The sequence below is a fragment of the Eptesicus fuscus genome, chromosome 7 (assembly GCF_027574615.1).
Source record: "Eptesicus fuscus isolate TK198812 chromosome 7, DD_ASM_mEF_20220401, whole genome shotgun sequence".
Classification (NCBI taxonomy): Eukaryota; Metazoa; Chordata; class Mammalia; order Chiroptera; family Vespertilionidae; genus Eptesicus; species Eptesicus fuscus.
Window position 1 is genome coordinate 15,015,443 of NC_072479.1, and position 18,821 is coordinate 15,034,263.

Here is an 18,821-nt window from a genome sequence, read left to right on the forward strand (position 1 = left end):
CCCGAGTCCCCGAGATCCGAGGATGAATGCCATCCTCGCTGTTCTCTAGAGCCCAGGCCTCACCTTTCTCTCGGACCATTTTCTGGCATCGTCCTCTGTGGGGAGACAGAAGCCACCCGTCTCTTCCTTTCTCCCTCCCCCTCACCCAGGAACCTCGGTCCGCATGCTGCCGTCTGACTCAGCTCTCCCCACCCCTTCTCTGCCCTGGTGCTCCCTCTCCCCTCAGTTCCTGCTGAAGCACCCCCTCTCTCTAACTGTAATCTATTTTTCCTCTCACTGTCTCTTCCCTCCTACCACCCCCTCCCCCAAAACAGCGGTGGGCATCCAAATGAGGCTGGACTTCCTGCAGCGCACGTTCTGGGCGGCCACGCAGCAGGTGGGTGTGATGGAGGTCAGTTCAAGGTCAGAAGGCTCCCCAACATTTCCACGGTGATGAGGGGCTGGCACTGTCAGACCCACTCCCCCGGCTGCCCCAGTGCCTCTCAGCCCGCCTGCTAGGCCTCTGTCAGCCCTGCTGGATCTCTCCTCTGCCTTGCTCAGCTCCTGGAGCTCTGCCTGCGGCCTCAGTCTCTGGTCCCAGCCTTTCCCACCCAGTGCTCTCTCTCAGCTTAGACCTGGGGCAAAGGGCATGACACCGCATCCCCTGAACTGTCTGTCACTAGTCTCTGCTGCCCAGATCCCCCACACAGCAGAGTAAGGAAACTGCCCTCCTCGGTCCCTGCCCGCCCCCCCCCCCGCCCCAAGATCCGAGCCCCTCCCACCCGACCCTTCCTTTCCTCCCAGAGCCCTCAGACCTGGCTCCCCCAGGGCTGCACAGGGCTCCTCACTTCCCTCCACAAGCTCCTCCAGCCCCGAATCTGCCCCTGGCACTGAGCCTCCTCTGCTCCATGGCCCCCCTTCACTTGTTGCTGCGTCCCCACTTTGAGCAAGTGTAAGGGACCAGAGAATGAGGATGGAAGGAATGGGAGGGGGAAGGAGCACCAGCCACTAGCCTGGGATTAGCCACCACATCAAGCAGGATGACAAAGAGCAGTAGGCAGCCACCCATGAGGCCTCCAGCAATAGGGCCCCCCTCTCCTCAGCCACAGCTGCAGGGCCATGGCTCCCTCCGGGAAGGCTGACCCAGCCAGCAAGGATCCTGCTTCAGTGCCCTGCCCACTACTCCACACCGCCACACACACACATCAAATACATACATACACCACACATATACATGGACACACACGACACATAGGTACCATAAACACACATGTGCATGTACCACTAATATACCATAAACACACATCCGCCAGTCCCCACACATCAACACGCAACACAGATGTACAACGCACACAGCACTCCCACACTCACACCGAATACCTACCACACAAACACAAGGGCATACCCGACTGACAATTTCTCTTCCTTCCAGTGCAGTGCGGGGGATGGGCCGTGCCCAAAGAGCTGCCAGGACAGTGTAAGTTCTTCCCAGTGTGAAGAGGGGGGAGGGGGAGCCACGGGCCCCTCGACCCACGTCCTCTGAATGAGCCAGCTCCCTCCCTCCCCAGGGCCCTTCTTTCCTGCAGTGCTGGGCTCCAGGGAGGGTACCTTCTCACTAGCCATGGCGGCCTGCCTTCCCAAATGCCAGGCCAGGCAGAGGGCCCAGGGGGCCGGGGGCAGGGCCAGAGCTCACCTCCCTCTGGGTTTCTCCTCAGGACCTGGACTGCTTCATCGTGGACAACAACGGGTTCATTCTGATCTCAGAGCGATCCCAGGAGGTAAGATGCTGGGAAGTGGGGGTAGGAGTAAGCCGAGTCCTCGGGTAGCCATGTCTTAGGAGAAAGGGCTAATGGCCCAGGAAGCAATCTTGCTTTAGAGCCCAGTAGAGTGAAAGGTCTGCAGAAAATGGGATCCCAAAGTCAACACAGCAAGATTACAAAAGTCAGGCTCTTTTCAACTCAGATGGTCATAGAAAATATTACTTCTCGATTTTGTAACGGTTCAGGCCTTCTCCCGGAGTTGGTGGGAAACTGTCCACATAATGAGGAGAGGCTCAGCCCAGCCGCCTCTCGGGCCGCGTGTTCTGTGCCGCAGCTGTCACTGAGGGCATGGCCTCAGAGGGGCCTCCTCCCAGAGTCCTACGCTCCTCCTACTGCTCATTACTCACCCTCCCGCCTTGTCCACTCTGGCTGCTGTAACAATTACAGGCTGGGGGCTTATAAACAACGGGAAATCATTGCTCACAGTCCTCGAGGCAGAAATCCGAGGTCAGGAGCCAGGATGGTTGAATGAGGGCCCTCGTCCGGGTTGCGAACTTCTCATCGCATCCTCATGTGGTAGAAGGGACAAGGGAGCTCTCTGGCTCTCCTTTGTGGGGCATTGAAACCGTTTCTGAGGGCTCTGCCCTCATGGCTAATCGCCTCCCAAAGGCTCCACCTTCGACCATCGCCTTGGAGGTTAGGTTTCAACATGTGAACTGGGGGGACACGTTCAGACCATAGGCCCTCCCTTCTACCTTCCTGGGGCGCAGGGGGCCAGATCTTCCCATTTTGCGCTGTCTTCCTGCCTGGACCTCCCTCGCGGAAAGTTCTGTTCTAGCCCTGCACCTCGGTTTGCTATCGGGGAAACACACGTATAATCTTCCCCCGGCCTGTGATGGCTCCTCGGACCCCGCTTGTGCTCACAAAGGCAAAAGAGAAGGTGCAATCATAATTTTGTTTTGCCAAGCCGAAACTGGGTCCCAATATTAATTATGTAGCCAGGAATCAAACTAAAAGGAAGCCTATTCAAACCTGAGCCCAACCTGAATAGCTTCACATGAAATATTTCCTTGAAACAAGCCAGAAGCATCGAAATGGCCTCCAAGCTGAACCTCAACGGAAGGGAAATAGTATTTGGTCCAGAGTGAGCTTTGCCCCTAACCAGCTCTGTGATTGGGTTGAGCGGCTTCCATTAGCCGTGCCTCAGTTTCCTCCTCTTAAATGAGGGGGCTGCACCACACGATGTCTAAGGCCCCAGACTCTCGGTGCCTGGGGTATCGGCAGAGCTGGGGAAGCAGGCGGGGGTGCCGAGGCCGTGGCCTTGGCTGTGGCTGTGCTCTGGCCTCCGAGTCCACAGAAGTCATGAGAACATGGCAGGAAGCAGGGCATAGGAAGGGGATGTGGGAAAGAGGGCAACTGAGGAGGGCACCGGTGGGTCACGGAATCCAACTCCTTGAGGAGAGACTTTGAATGGCCCGCTTCTGCGGAGCCTGTCTCAGCAGCAGGCGTGAAGAAGAAGATGGTTTTGTCCATTTTCCTCTTTAGTAGGCGTTGAGGGCCGGCTGACATCATGGCGTCTCTTGCAAGGTGCCAACTGCCAACCATTCATTGCGCTGCCTTTCCTCCTGCCCTTTCACGCCCCTCTTGGACTTGCCACTCCTCCCTGGACAGAGCCCAGTTTGTTTAGTATTTCTCAATTGCTCTGGGGGAATGGGTGATGACAGGAATGAAACAGTGGTTGGAAAGAGGCTTTGGGCCTAGCTAGTGCTCTCAGTCATTCATGCGCCGACCCCTGCGCCCTGGGGAGCTGAGCCGGCAGGTCTGCAGGCCCCCCGTGGTGTTGGCTCTCAAGCGCCAGTGTTTCAGGGAGAGTGTGGCAGGCTGGACACTTGGGGAGGGGACAGCGCGCCTGAGAGGCCGAGCTCTGGAGCAGCTGAAAGCAACGGCTCCTGTGGGGCCAGAGAGCCGGGCTTAGGCGTTTAGGCCAGAGCGCCACTCTGCTCAGCGCCGCCCTTGTGGCCGGGGTGCAGCTGCGGACAGTATGCAAGGGATGAGCGTGGCTTTGTTCCAGTAAAGCTTAACTATAGATACTGAAATCTGAATTTCGCATAATCTTCATGTCTCATGAAAAATTATTAATCTTTTGATTTTCCCCCAACCATTTGAAAATAGAAACAGATTCTCAGCTCAAGAGCCAGATTTGGCCCGTGGGCCATCATTTGCTGACCCCGGCCTGAGAGGCTGCAGGACAAACTTGCAGGGAGAGGGGCCCGTGGCAGGCACTCCCAAGGGGCCCTTGGTGTGACTCACGGTGGCCCTGTTGTACACTCGCTCACATGTCTTCTCAAATCATGACATCAGAGGGCACAACTTTGGATAATATGTGGTAGCAAACAGCTATTTAGACTCTTCTATTTTATAAAGGATGTGCTTACTTAGCTTATTTACCCCCATCTTCTCAACTACCGTATTATTTTATAACATTGTATGTAGCTTTACAAATCCTTTGTATAATGAAGCAGGGCACAAGTGACATCTTCATTAATAGGGTGTGACCTCTAGGACCTCCTCCAGAGCCCCAGCTCCCACTGTGCCTGGTCACCCTGGCTTCCCACAGCCCATGCTGGGAGCCCCAGGAAAGGGGAGGAGGCTCTGGTGGTGTTATTAGTTTCATTTTATACCAGAGGAAGACTGAGGCTCTGCAAGGTTTGGGGAGGGAAGTCCAGCTGGAGAGCCTGGGCCCTGGAGGAAATGGAGGATTGTTGGGCAAGGCGAGTGAGCCCAGGGAGAGCCTTCTCCGGAGAGGGGGGCGGGCTGCAGGCCGGGTCCGCTGAGCAGTCCTGCTGCCCAGCCCTACCCTCCCTCACTCTGTCCGTGCTCAGGGCAGAGTTTATTCACTGCGTCAAACTGGTCTGAGTCTCACAGAGTTAGGACCAATGCTCTAGGACCCTGAACTCCAGGCCCCGGAATCCAGGCTCCTGGGTAAGTCCGAGGCCAGTGTCCAGGCTCTGGAAGCAGCAACATCACGACAGGGCTCCTCTTTCCTCACTCTGGACCTCTTCGCCCGTGGCCTGCGCAGTGTCAGGCGATAAGAGGGCTGGAGGGAGATAGCCCCCAAGCCAGAGACACCAATGATATACGCAGCACCTGGCAGGTATCCAGGCCCGGCCATCTATCCATCCATTTTTGGTTTTGTGGGTTTTTTAATTCATTCATTCAATAACTCTGTAGCAGTTACCTATTGCTGCATAACAAATTATCCCAAAATGTAATGACTTAAAACCACAAGACTTACCATCTCCCAGTTTCTAGGGTAAGGCATCTGGGCATGGCTCGGCGGGGTGAGTCTGGCTCAGGGTCTCTCATGGGGCTGAATTAAGGGATCAGCCAGGGCTGCTCCATTCAAGTCATTTCAAGCCTCAAGCAGAGGAGGCTCAGCTTCCAAACTCACATGGTTGCTGGCCAGATCGGTTGCCAGGTGGGCCTCTCAAGGGGGCAGCTGTCAACACGGCAGCCGGCTTCATCAGAGCCAGAGAGCCAAGACGAGCAGAGAGAGGAGAGCAAGGCAGGGGTCAGGACCTTGGCAACCTCATCTCAGAAGTGACATCTGGTCACTTGGACCATATTCCACTCACCAGGAGCAAGTTACTAGATCCAGCCTACCCTCAAGGGGCTGGGCTTACACAGGGCATGACTCGAAGAGGCTAGAACCATTGTGGCCATTTCAGGATCATTCCACCAAACTTTCCTACCCACCCACCCAGACCTGCCCCTCCCTAAGCACACCCAGGTGCCACCAAGGGCCACAAGCCTGGGCCCTCCCAACTCAACCCTTCCTCCTGCCCCCTTTTATCCGGAGGCTTCACAGTGTGCTGGGAGGACCAGCAGCATCAGCAGCATCCGGGAGTCTGGTGGAAACACATGCTCCCAGGCCCCGCCCCAGGCCAAGGGACTCGGCAGCTCCGGGGAAGGCCACCCTCTGTGCTGCTGCAAGCCCCCCGGTGACTCCCGTGTGTGCTGAAGCCTGAGACCCGCTGCCTCGGCCTTTGTGCCAGTTGCTGTGGACCTGGGTGTACTTCTGGGCGGGGCTATGTGCCGAAAGGTCCAGGCCACTTCCTGTCCCTGCCAGCGACCGGCAGGGCTCTGGGAGAGAAGCCTGTCACTGTACAGAGGCAGGAGTCTTCCCAAAGCCCCCCCAGCTCTTCCTCACGGGCCTCTCACCCAGCAAACATCAGTGTAGAAGCCCCAGGGCCCCCCTGCGCCCGCCGGAGGGAGGGGCGCTCGGCTCTGTCCTGGTCCCGGTCCTGGCCTCGTTCCAGCTTGAGGGTTAGATACTTGGCCCCACTGAGCCTCTCTTCCAGCTCAGGACTCCGTCTTATAATAAAGAACCACAAAGGACGGATCCCAGCCATCTGTTTGGGGCCTAGAGAGAGAGCAGAGAGCAAGGGCACGGGAGTGACCACGGCTCTGTGTAACGTTTCCAGTGGACCTGTCACCCTGGATCTGGGGCTCTGGGTCCTGCCGTTTGCCTGTGAGTAGCACCCACACACACGGGAGCTTCCCAATGGACCTCACAGGGGCAGCGGAGCTACAGTCAGACACCCCGTTGTGGTGTCTCCCCCTAAGGCTTACGTCTCCCAGAAGCCATAGCACCTCCTCCCTCCCTGGCCGCAGGCCCTCAGACCAGGGCACCCCCTTCGGCCCGCACAGGGCCTCTGACACACCTGTCCTGGGCCTCCCTGTTTTCCTTGCTCCCTTCCTCCTTCCCTACCTCCCCAAGCCCTCTGTCCTCCCTGCCACGTGGCAGCGCAGGCTTCAAGTCCGGTTCCGCGGGTGCAGTGGGTGAAGTGGGCGCAGGAGAAACCTCCACTTTCCTGCTCTGCACGTGCTCCGGCACTTGCCTCTCCAGCCTCCCACTCCTCACCGCCTACCTCGGCATATCTCTGGCTTCCTCATGCTCCACCTTCTGGGGGCCAGGGCACCCTCATTTGGGCAACTTGAGTGGGTCACCTGACCTGAGACAGCCAATGGCAGCAGAAGCCCCCCAGGAGTGCAGAGCCCCAGTCCCCACACTCTTCCCGGCCCCACTGTGGGCCATACAGCAGGAATGAAAGGATTGGTCCCCACTAGGAGCCATGCACAGTGGCTTCTCACATCCCGGAGGATGAACTTTCCATTTTTAGAGAAGAAACTTGAGGCTGTCCTAGGTAAGGAGGCCATATGACATTTGCTCCATTCCAATACCAGAGTGAATCTTTGCTTTCATTCACCCTCTGGTCCCCCTTCTCTCTGGGGACGGAGACTCACACATGCACACAAATCAGCCCATGCCGAGGGGATGTTGCTGGCCAGGAGGATGCTCATCAGTTCTGGGTCCTTGGCTGCCCCAGCCCCATCTGCTTCCTGCTCCAGGCTCCTGGGTGTGCCTCACAGGACCTCACCTCACTCCCTCCTCAGTACAGACTGGACCTCAGGAAGCCCCAGCCCTTTGCTCAGCAGCCCCGTGGACTGTTGCTTGTGTGGGGCTTATCCTCAGTGAAAGCGGAGCCCCGCCCTGGGTCAGCACACCTAGCTGGCAGGCAGAGCCAGCTCCCAGAGCCCCTCAGAGTGCTGTGGCTGTACAGAAGCCGTAGCCCCCCTGCGTGCTGTGCTGGGTGCCCCTCCACCTTCAGTCTGAGGACCTAAATTGACAGGGTACCCAAAACTGAATGGGTGGACCTTGGCTTTGCTGATTCAGAAAATTCTATCAACCTATTTGAGTCACTGATGCACTCGAAGTTCAAATGAAATTGTATCAGCTATGAATTGCATTCTACTGTGAGGAATAGAGTCCCCACTACAGTGGCTTAAGCAACTTAAAGGCTTATTCTCTCCTATAAGGAATGGCTGAAGGCAGCCCAGGCCTGGTGTGGTGGGTCACCAGGTGCCCTCAGGATCACCTGGATACAGGAGCGCCTGCCTTCGTGTCCACTTTCCACACAAGGGGAAGTGCAACAGCCCTGGCCGTGGTGCCCTAACTGCAGAGACATCTCCCTTTTAACAGATTCCTGGAAGTCCCACCAGGACTTTGCTCACATTTCATTGGCCAGGCCCAGACGCAGGGGAGTCTGGGAAATGTAGTCTTTTAGTTGAGCATATTACTCCCTGCCAGAGTGACATATCCTCCAAGTCAGTTGCTTATTTACAGAGGAGGATACATTGTTTCCAGTGTCTAGCAGTTTGTCTTACTCTCAGGGACCTCCCTTCTCAGAATCAAGTGTCTAAACAACAGGGTTTGGGAGGAATAAGCCTAGAACTGGAGAAGAGGAGCCTCAATTCCACCCCACTGCACTTTCCCAGGGAGCAGAATACTCACACCATTCACTCATTCCCTCGTCTGTTCCCTCGCACCTTCCTTCAGCAGCTTTGCACTGAGTAACGCAGTGAGCAGGACACTGCTGTGGGGGCGGAGGTGGATCTTTGCCCCTAGGATGGCGCTGGGTGGTGATGCAGCACACACACACACACACACACACACACACACGCACGCACATGCACACACACACACACACACACACACACACACACGCAGTAACTGCAACACCAGGAAGAGAGCCCCGCCTGAGAGGGAGCCCTCGACCCAAAGGAACCTCAGGTGGCTTCAGGGCTGCACCTGGAGGCACAGGCAGGACTGGAGGCCTCTCACCTCCCTGCTTGCCGTCCTGTCCCTGGAATGCCCTCAGCTCCACGCTCTCCCCATGCTGTCCGCTGCCTCTCGGGCCTTCCGGGCACAGAGAGAGCAGAGCTGACCAGCCTGCTCCGTTTCCCCGCTGTGAGCTTTTGTGGTGAGCCTGTCAGTGTCTCAGTGCAGAGGAAGGAGGCATTCATTCTGCTGGGAAAGTGAGAAACAGACTTCTTAGAGGAGGCTGAGAAGGAAAGCTCCTTGGAGTGAGGACTGGGGAAGGGTAATCAAGGCCGGGAGAAGAGTCCTAGTGTCTCCTTGTCAGACTGGCCGCCACTTCCCCAGCATTTTCTGTGGGCGAGATACTTGGCACGCATTATCCCCAATCTTCCTACCGGCCTGCCCATGGCCACACTGCAGGCCGTGGCAGAGCCAGGATTTGAATCAAAATCCAACACCTCGGTCCCAGCCTCTGTGCCGTGCTGAGGACCAGCAGCAGCAAGAGGCAGGCAATGGGAGGGGTGCAGCAATGAGGCTGGGGCACCGGGGGGCGGGGGGGGGGGCGGCACAGCAGGTGTGAAGGTGAGCTGACCTTGTTGGCTTGGAGGATGCCCAGCACACAGGTGCTCACCTAGTGTTGGTTGGTTGGGTAATGAAGGAGGGATGGCGAGAGGGGTGTCCTGTTTCAGGAAACAAAGAAGAGAGTGATCAAATCCCAGCGGTGGCTGGGGGCTGGGGAGCCCAGTTACGAGGGCAAAGTGGCTGCGGAGAGGACACGGGTTTAGGTTAAGTCACTTCTCATGGAATCGGGATGGTGAGTGACAGATCCACAGGAAACACTGATTAATTGGAAGAGGGGAGGGCGGGAGGGAGGGGAAATCAAAGGCAGCTCCAGCGTTCTCAGACCTGGTGTAGCTGGGTGATAAGGATGCCCTCGGGCCTCTTGTGACCATGACCCACAGGAGCACATTTTGCATCTGACCCATCACACACACACACACACACACACACACACACACACACACACCCCGGCACGCACGCACGCGCACGCTGTTTTACCTGCTGTGGGTGATTCCCACTGATTTGTTCAAAGGAATTCTTCACCTTAAAAAATGTGATTGCAACCCCCAGATTGATTTCATAGACAATAGATTACAACTTAGAGTTTTAAAAGCCCTGAGATGAGACTACGGCAGGACGGTGGGGGTGCGAATTAAAGGGAGGGGCGGTGGAAAGGATCCCACTGTGATTATGTTGAAGGGCATCTGCAGGGAAAACCCACATGGCGGCTAAAGTGTGGAGCTCAGAAATGAGTCCCGGGCCACGGTGGGAGGTTTCAAAGTCCTCACCCTTCTCTCTCTCTCTCCCTCCCTCCCTCCCCCCCAGGTGGGAAGATTTCTCGGGGAGGTGGACGGTGCTCTCCTGACCCAGCTGCTCAGCATGGGGGTGTTCAGCCAGTAAGTGGGACATGCGTCTCCCCCATCTGACAGAAAAGGCAGGGTCTGATGCTAAATGGTCCAGACAGATCTGGTGATCCTGACCTCAAAACCCACCGTGAGAGCCCCCAGGTGCTCCAAAAGCAGCCGTTCTGAAGCCCGGGATCTGAGAAGAGGTGGGGAGTGGCATGAGGACATGTGGGCCCCAGAAGGAAAACCAAATTTACTGTTCGTTTTCTTTAAAACCAAGCGCAGAAATGTAATCTGGGGCGTGTCTCGCTTCTGATCTGCCGTCCTAACCCCTGAACCGTCTGTCGGGCATCTGGGTGAATGAAACCGCAGCGACTCCCTGGGGCAGGGCAGGGGCGGGAGGGTCCGGACCCGCCATCTCCTGTCTCTGGCTTTCAGAGTGACCATGTATGACTACCAGGCCATGTGCAAACCCCCGAGTCACCACCACAGCGCCGCCCGGCCCCTGGTCAGCGTGAGTGTCACCCCAGACCTCCCCTCCACCAGGGGGCAAGCCCTCCACCTAAAATGAGGTGACCCGGTCCCTGGTCTCCCCCAGCCTCAGGCATCTAGCCCCAGGGCCCCTCTTGACTCTGACCAAAAAGTCCTCGCCCACTTCTGCCTCCTCCCACCCGCCTGCAGGGCGTGTCTGCGGGCCTCTGGCAAGCAGTGTGGTCACACAGGCCCCAGGGACCCTGGGGGCGTCACCAAGAGGCTCTTCCAACGAGGCCCTGCCTGGCCTTCCTGATGGGCTTGTCTAACCCAGGCTGCCGGCCCTGCATCGGAGGCTCTCGGATAACCAGCTCCCCAGGCTTCCGCAGCTGGGAAGGGGTGGGTGGTGGCAGCAGGAGGGGGGTCCCGGGGTGCGGCCTCTAATGGGTCACTGTCCCCCAGCCCAGCGTTAACTGTTTGTCTCCCTTCTTCCCAGCCTATCTCAGCCCTCCTGACTGCGACCAGATGGCTGGTGCATGAGCTCTTGCTGTGAGTGGGGGTGGGTGGGGGGCTGAGGTGGGGGGGCAGCTGGGGGACTTCATGCAGGTGTATCTTCTGAGGGAGGCCAGGGGAGGAGGGAGGTCCGGGAGGAACTGTCCTGTGTGTGGGGCCTGCTCCTTCCTGCTGCTGCCGGGGGCACCTTTCTGCTCGCTCGGGGGCCCTCGGGCAGGGACGAGGCTGTCCAGGAGGACAGGGCTGACCGGGGCGCCACGGGGAGCGCCAGTGCCCCGGCCACCCAGTCGGATTCGGTGCCGTGTCTGACAGGTTCCTGCTGGAGTGGAGTGCCTGGGGCTCCCGGAGAGCCGACCGCGGGGCCGAGGGTGAGCACCTGTGACTGCATGACCTTGTGTTTGCTGCCAGTGCCATTTCAGCCAGCTAACTGGAAACCTCCCCCTCTGGGGGGGTGGGGGTGACAGAGGGGAAGGGGCCCTGGGCAGCTCACTGTTCACATCTCATCCTGCTTGGCCTTCTCTCGTCACCTTCCCCTCCGGGCTCCCCACCTCTGTGTGCCATCACACCATCTCCGGACACCCCTGCTCCATGTGACATCACCCATCCCATGTGACATCACCACCTGTGACATCCTGACCTTGTGTGACATCATGCCCACCCTGTGCTGGGCCCCATGTCGTGGGCAGCCAAAGCTGTCTTCCATCACTGTAAGTAGCACCCACTGCGGAGCCGGGTGGGGGGCGCAGGAGGCAGCCTGGAGCTGCAAAGGGCCCCCTCAGCTCTCCCTTAAAGGGGTGCATTCATCCCAGGGCACTCCAACTCGGGAGCTCCCCCAGTGCAAAGCCCCATGCCTTAGGGGTGGGGTGCAGCCCAGACCACATCCCACACAAGCACAGCCCTACCCGGGCGACATGGAACCCCAGCCGTCCCCTCGGGGAGGACAATTGCAGTTCCAAGAGGGAAGGGGATGGGGTCCAGTGGCTGTGGCCACATGCAAGTGAGTGGCCACCAGGTCACCCTGCGGCACGAACAGTGCGGCCTCCAGCTCAGGGTTGAGGGGTGGCAGGCAGAGGCCTCATCTGATCACTGGGACACTCCTGGGATAATGTGTCTCCAGCAATTCCCAAAGGTCTGACCACAAATCAAAGCCATGTCCTGTCAGCCAGTTGGGACTCTGACCACATTCCCAGGAGAGTGAGCTACATGGCCCACTTCCACTCCCTGGGTGGCCCGGGCTCCTGAACCACCAACACTGCCGCACCTTCGCGGGTTTGCTCCAGCCCTGCTTGCTGCAGAGCCTTTCCCTGGTGTCCTGCACCTTCTCCACCATGGGGGCTGCACCCCTTCTTTTGCTTCCTGATGGAAAGCCCACTCGCACTGCTGTCCCTGCCTGGCCTGCTTCACCCCCCCTCTGCCTGCTCTCAGCACTGGCCTGCCGGTGCGACCTCCGACCCTCCGCTCACGTGGCCATCCCCTGCCATGTTTCCAGACTCCTTTTGGAAGTCACACGCAGCAGCCTTCAGAGGACTGCCCGGGGACAGGTCAGTCACGGGGTGTTTGTGACAGGAACCAGGAACAGGTGTCACCACCCATCTAGAAACAGGTCCCTCCTCCCGGCGGCTCGGGAACACGGGCGGGGCGGGGCGCCCCTCTGTCCTCTGCCAGCATCTGCGCCTACAAAGCTGAGCGTGAGCTCCCTCGTCCTGCTGGTCCAGAACGTCCCGTCTCAGGCCGCTGTGCTGGGGCTCCTTCCTCCCGCCAGCAGGCCCGGCCCGGCCGGTCAGCCGTGTCCTCTGGGCTTAGAGTCCAAGGGCCTGGGCAGAGGGCAGCTGTGTGACCTTGGGGAAGCCACTCGCCTATTGTTGTTGGCATGTTGCTCTTGTTATCCCTGCGGTGACCTACCACACACAGTGTCTCAGCTGACAGGGTGGACAGGCCAGCCTGAGCCAGCCCCCCTGGGTGCGAGGCCCGGGGAACTGGAAGGAGAGGAGCCAGGCCCTGAGCCTCTGCAGGCTGTAGCCAGAGCACCCCCTCTCGAATCCCAGGGGCCGCGGCGCTGCTCAGCACCACCCTTAGAGGTCAGTGTGGCCCTGGCTGACCCTCAGCAGGGCTGTATGGGGACATTTCTGGGTCTGGGGGTGAAGGAGACCTGTAACTCCCTGATAACCTTTGTGTGACCCTGCCATGGGTCATGTCTACACAATGGGGGAATACGGCCTGTCCTGCCTATTTCACAGAGAGCTCTCAGAATGAAAGGGAAGGCGTGGAAAGTGCCGCGCAGGAAGAGGAGTACTGTAGCACCGAAATGACACGCTATTTTGAACAAAAACAATGTCCCTCAGCCTGGAGCTGGCCTTGTTTGCTTTTTGCTCACCTCAGGAGCGAGAAGGCCATCCAGAGCAGGCGGCCAGGGACCTACTCTCCGGTGGGCTGAGTCCTTTCTGAATGACTCAAGTGCACCACAGACATGCACTGAGGGCCCCTGCCCAGCCGTCCCCCAGCCGCCCAGCCGCCCCCCAGCCCCGCAGCCGGGCGCTGGCCCTCACTGCTCAGCCCTCACCAGCAGCAGGGACGAGGGCAGACCCGGGGCTTGCCCAGGCCCTGCACTTGCAGAGCGCTTTGGCTGGGCTGAGGAGGTGTCACCAGTCCATACTGAATTGGAAGGGTGATGGGGTGCAGGGCTGAAGTCTCCCCGAGCCACCCCTGGGCACTCTGACCACCTCTGCTCTCCTCTCAGACCCTGCACATCAACACTGAAAGGAGCCTTTGAGAAGGTGCTCGCCCGCTCCCCAGCCCCAGCCCACAGTAGGGATGCAGGCTTCCACAGGCAGGAAGTGGCTTTTGCAAGGTCATGAGGCTCGTGTGTCAATCACACACAACTGAACCCGAGGCACCCTGAGGCCCAGTCTGCTGCCTTGTCCACTGTGATCCACTCCACTGCTTTGATTCTGTTCCTTTGCCCTTCCCCCTTTTCTCCTGCCCTACCCCTCCTTTAATGTTCGGAGAGTTTTCTGACCAAGGAGCCACCTGCAAATGGACTAGGGCCTGGAGGTGTTGAAGCTGAGATCCCTCCAGGCATGACTTTGAAGGCCCTTCCAATTCATGATGCTCTTTCTCCCATCGCACCTGTCTCCCCACAGCCCACAAGCACAGGAAGCAGGACATGCTGCAGCCCTGCGACGCGGAGTACCCCGTGTTTGTGCACCAGAGGGCCATCCAGGAGGTCAACGGGATCATCGATTGTGGGGCCTGCCAGAAGTAAGACCTGAGGCAGCTCTTCCTGTCCCCAGCCTCGGGGCAGGGCTTGGTCACGCACAGGGGGGGCGTCTGTAAATGGGGAGGGAGGAGGGGGTGCTCTAAGTGAAAGGGCACGCTCCAGGGTCTTTGTTTCCCAGGCCCCTTAGTGAAGGAAACAGGCTGAGGCAGAGGGTGTGAGGGAGGAGGCCAGTTGGGGGCTAAGGAACGGTGGTCCCGAGGCCAGATCCTTGTCAGCAAGTCACCTCCGTGCCAGGCCCCAAAGCCATCCCAGATAGAAAAGAAACGATCCCACGATTCACTGTCTGTCTCACTCACACCTGCACTGAAGCTCAGTGTCGGGGCCACACAAGCTGAATTCCATCGAGAGATCTTGGAAGGCAAGGGTAGATTTGAGGAAAGGACAAGCCAGCTCTCCCTGAGAAACCTGTCTGTGCAGAGAAAGGGGAAAGCATAGGATGTCCTTAGGAGCGCGTGGGCCCAGCCTAGACTCAGCCTTCCCCATGGAGAGTCCATTAGAGCCAACTCGCTCTGCCAGCCTGGCCCAGGGAGGCCTGAATGAAAGTTCCCTCCTGCTGACCCCACCCCTGACCTCGGGGGCCATGCTCCCTGGAACTTCTCTCCTGGCCCAGGAGGCAATGGCCTCCTCCAGGATGTCCCCTTGGTCAGCCTTGCCACTCACCAAGGGCTTCCCAGGATATCCTTGAGAGACCCCAGACTTGGAGCAAATTCTTCCATGGGCAGCGCCTCAGACTTTGGCGTCGGACAGTCAGGTTTCCCTCTCTTACCCTAGTGTAATGCCAGGTTTACACATTTTAATTTTACCACAGCAGTTCTCTTGGGACTATTGTTATTTGTGCACTTAGCTCAAAGGCTTGTTGTAAGGATGAAGTAAATGCTATGGTGCAAAGCCAAGACTTTAGGGTAGACAGTCTTGAGTTTAAAAAGTGGCTCTGCTACTTCCTAGCTGTGTATCCTTAGGCAAGTGACTTAGCCAATTCTAGCCTCAATGTTCTCATCTACAAAAGGGAAATAATAACCTCATGTAGTGTGGTGAAGGTTTTGTACGTGTGTGTGTGCATGTGTGTGTGCGTGTGTGTGTGTACAAAACCAATCATCCCGGAGGAAATGGTAAGGGGCAGCTGTTATGTAATACACCAGGCCTTGTGCATAACAGGCTCTCCATAACCCTTTACTCCCTCCCTCTTCACAGGACTCCTGGGCAGTATGCAGGGGCGCTGTGCCACCTCGTGGCCAAGACTGAGCATTGCATCTTCCCCATACGGCTTGCCCCCACCACATTAAAGCAAGGAGAACCACACATCCCTATTTGCTTGGTGCAGTCCTGATTTATACCTGTTGTCCTGCATATATTAATAATAACTTTAACTCTCAAATATGTTCCAGTTAGGACTTCCTCTCCTTCTCCAATCTGCTAGGAAAGGAGCATTTGCAAAGGCTTGTGGGTAAAATAAGCCAATAGGACTGAGTCAGTTGCCCAGGGCTGTTCCTGTAGCTGCCCTGATCTGACCTGCCTCATGGTTCCATTTCTTCCCCTGCCACCCGAACTCTACACTGGAAGTCTGGGGGTTTCCCCCCTAGAAGCCCTGTGTCAAGCCTTCCATGGATTCCATGGCCGCCCCCCTCTCTCTTTGCTGCAGGGTATTTGTGATGCAACAGATTCCCAATAGTAACCTTCTCCTCCTGGTGACAGACTCCACCTGTGACTGTAGCATCTTCCCACCAGTCCTTCAGGAGGCTACAGAAGTCAAATATATCCTTCTGATCTGCCAGGATGTGCGGGGTGAGGGAGGGGTGGCGGTGCAGGAGAGACTGAAGGGCTTAGGTTTTGAGGCTGAGGCCACTCTCCCACACAGAGCATCGATATTTGTTCTCCAACCCTTCCCCCAGGCCCCTGGGCACTGCCTCCTGACCCTGGAAGCCGCTTGTAAGGCAGTTGGTCCTACCAGGGGCAGGCTCTTCCAGAACTGAGTCTCCAGAATCAGCTCTTGTCATGAGGCGTTTGCCTTGACAGTGACTCCTGCACATAATGCCTCTATCAAGTGTGACAGGATGCGCTCCCAGAAGCTCCGCCGACGACCGGATTCCTGTCATGCCTTCCACCCAGAGGTGGGGCTGGAGGGGGTTGAGAGGTGGGGTTTGGACTTCATCCCCAAATCCTCAGCGCTGTGGCTGTGCCTACGCACTGAAGACTTGAGTGCATCTGCACACAGGATGCAACTGCACGGGGAAACCTTCAGACACGTGCCGCAAACACTAAGTCAACCAGGATCCGAGGCACCTTCTACAAACAGAGCCACACAGTTCCCAGGGTTTGGGCCCTCAGTGAATCAAAATACAGCATCCCCACATTGTCCTCATGGCTGCTGCACTTAGCTGCAGATGATCTAAGCCAACAGGAAATCATTATGTGCAAAATACTAATGGTGACCGACATGTATTGAGCACCCGCCCTGTGGCAGGCCCTGAGCTGGGTGCTTATACTCGGTATTGTCTTTGCTGGAAATGGCTGCCACAAATAACCCACATCAAAGATGCTCCCAGAGTCAATGGCTTCCCTGAAGTCATTCTAAGAGGATGACCCCGCAGCCACTCCAAGAAGGGGCAAGCAGAGAATTCTTGAGCCCAGTTCTGGGGCTGAGTGTTTAGCCTCTACTTCCCCCTAAAAGGTAGGGGGTTTGAGAAAGGGGGCAGTGCTTCCTCCACTTTCAGAAACCTCCCTCTTTCCCCAGGCTTTGGGCTCCTATTAGTCCAGAGACCCCTTCCCTACTTCCCGCCTCCTCTGGCTGGTACCTCAGGTGAATGCTGCCCTTTCATCTCTGCTCTGTGTTCCAGGAGAACGCCCAGGACTGTGGCGGCACCTCGGAAACCTGTGCCTCGCTCCCCCTGCTCCTGCTGCCTCTGTGTGCCTGGCTGCTGCCACCCCAGCTGCTGCGGTGACACCCACCCAGTCTGACCTCTGTTTTGACAAAGGTAGTCCTTCCAGAGACATTTTAAGGAGTCAGCAACTGATGGGGAACCCAGCTCACTACAGCTGGGTTATCACCCAGGTCAATGCTTATCTCAATGACCCTGCCTCCTGAAATTGCTGGGTGGAACCAGAAACCACTTCCCCAAGACCTTCCAGGGTGCCTGCAACCACCCAGCCCACCTCAAGGGGCATTCTCCCATCCTTCCTACCTCCTCTTCAGGAGCCTAGCATGAGCTCAACTTGGACCAAGACAAAAGGATTTCATTCCATCTATTCTCCAGAAGCCCAGACCTAGCCAAAAATAGGGTCAGCTGTTCTAATGAACCTGGCTGGTCTTCAGTAGAACCAAGGACTTAAAGATACTGAGAAAGAGCGGCAGAATTAGACCAACCATAGCAACAGCACAAATGAGACAAGGGCAAGAACAATCCCCCACAGGAAACATAGCTGCCTCAAAGTGGGATGCACGGTGGGGGCATCTCAATTTCCTTCTGCTGCTCAAAAAAATTCTAACTCTATTTGAGAGAGAGGGAGAGAGAGAGAGAGAGAGAAGGGAAGTGAATAGTAATGGAAAAGACTCCAAATCCTTTTATACCAACACTAGAGGCCCAGTGCATGAAATTCATGCACAGGAAGGGGGGTCCCCTCAGCCCAGCCTGCACCCTCTCCAATCCAGGACCCCTCAGGGGATGTTTGACTGCCGGTTTAGGCCCGATCCCAGGCAGGCAGGCAGGTGAGCAGTTAGGAGCCAGCGGTCCCAGATTGTGAGAGTGATTAGCCCTGGCATCGGGCCTAAACCGGCAGTTGGACATCACTCTCACAATCTGGGACCGCTGGCTCCTAACTGCTCACCTGCCTGCCTGCCTGATTGCCCATAACCGCCTCTGCCTGCTGGCCTGGTCGCCCCCAACTGCCCCCCTGCCAGCCTGGTCGCCCCACACAGCCTGCTGTTCAATCGTTTGGTCGTCCCTCACTAACCCCACTGCTGGCCTTGTTGCCCCACGCAGCCTGCTGTTTGGTTGTCTGCCCGGTTGTTTTGGTCATGACGACCCCTGGCTTTTTTATATATTAGGATAGCTGCATGTGATGTCTGCAAAATATTGCTATTTTAAAAACTTCTAAAAACATCTTTGCAGTCCCATCAGTGTGGCTCAGTGGTTGAGCGTCAACCTATGAACCAGGAGGTCATGATTCGATTCCCAGTCAGGGCACATGCCAGGGTTGCGGGCTTGATCCCCAGTAGGGGGCATGCAGGAGGCAGCCAATCAATGATTCTCTCATCATTGATGTTTCTATCTCTCTCCCTCTCCCTTCCTCTCTGAAATCAATGAAAACCTATATTTTTGAAAAATATTTGCAAAGCCCCGATGTGAAGGAACTTTTTGCATCTAAGAAAAGCATGAGATGACCAGCGGCCACGTTGGAAGATAATGGGGTTCAGCAGAGGCGGCAGGAGTGGCTGTCATGGAACAAGGTCCCAGGAAAGAGCAGCCCTCACAGTGGCATGGGGAGGGTCTCCAGAGGGCTGGCTCCCCACTCCCCAGGAGGTCCAGGCCCACTGATCTACAAAGAGACTACCGGACTCTGTTCCTGGGGTTAGAACTTTGAGGAACATTTCAATTTGCCAGGCAGAGCCCACTGGTAAGGGAGCTATATTTGGGAATTCACTCTCCATATACACATTCCTCCAGTATCTTGAGGCCCTGGAATTCCTGCGACCCACCCCTCTCAGACCTGGCTCCTAAGAGACAGCAATCTCCATTGAGAGAGCAACATTAAAACAA

General features: G+C 57.1%; 1 protein-coding gene across 1 annotated transcript in view; it reads left to right on the forward strand.

Annotated features, from left to right (window-relative positions):
• The window catches only part of CACNA2D4 (calcium voltage-gated channel auxiliary subunit alpha2delta 4), a 113,640-nt gene extending 96,634 nt beyond the window's left edge, over positions 1 to 17,006 (forward strand). The window contains exons 27-38 of the mRNA XM_008153386.3: positions 315 to 376; positions 1,412 to 1,456; positions 1,695 to 1,757; positions 9,787 to 9,857; positions 10,245 to 10,320; positions 10,774 to 10,826; positions 11,103 to 11,158; positions 11,477 to 11,497; positions 13,931 to 14,048; positions 15,707 to 15,819; positions 16,093 to 16,175; positions 16,902 to 17,006. Coding sequence (XP_008151608.2) covers positions 315 to 376; positions 1,412 to 1,456; positions 1,695 to 1,757; positions 9,787 to 9,857; positions 10,245 to 10,320; positions 10,774 to 10,826; positions 11,103 to 11,158; positions 11,477 to 11,497; positions 13,931 to 14,048; positions 15,707 to 15,819; positions 16,093 to 16,175; positions 16,902 to 17,006 — 866 coding nt within the window. The remainder of the gene's footprint in view (positions 1 to 314; positions 377 to 1,411; positions 1,457 to 1,694; positions 1,758 to 9,786; positions 9,858 to 10,244; positions 10,321 to 10,773; positions 10,827 to 11,102; positions 11,159 to 11,476; positions 11,498 to 13,930; positions 14,049 to 15,706; positions 15,820 to 16,092; positions 16,176 to 16,901) is intronic.
• The last annotated feature ends 1,815 nt before the right edge of the window (positions 17,007 to 18,821 follow it).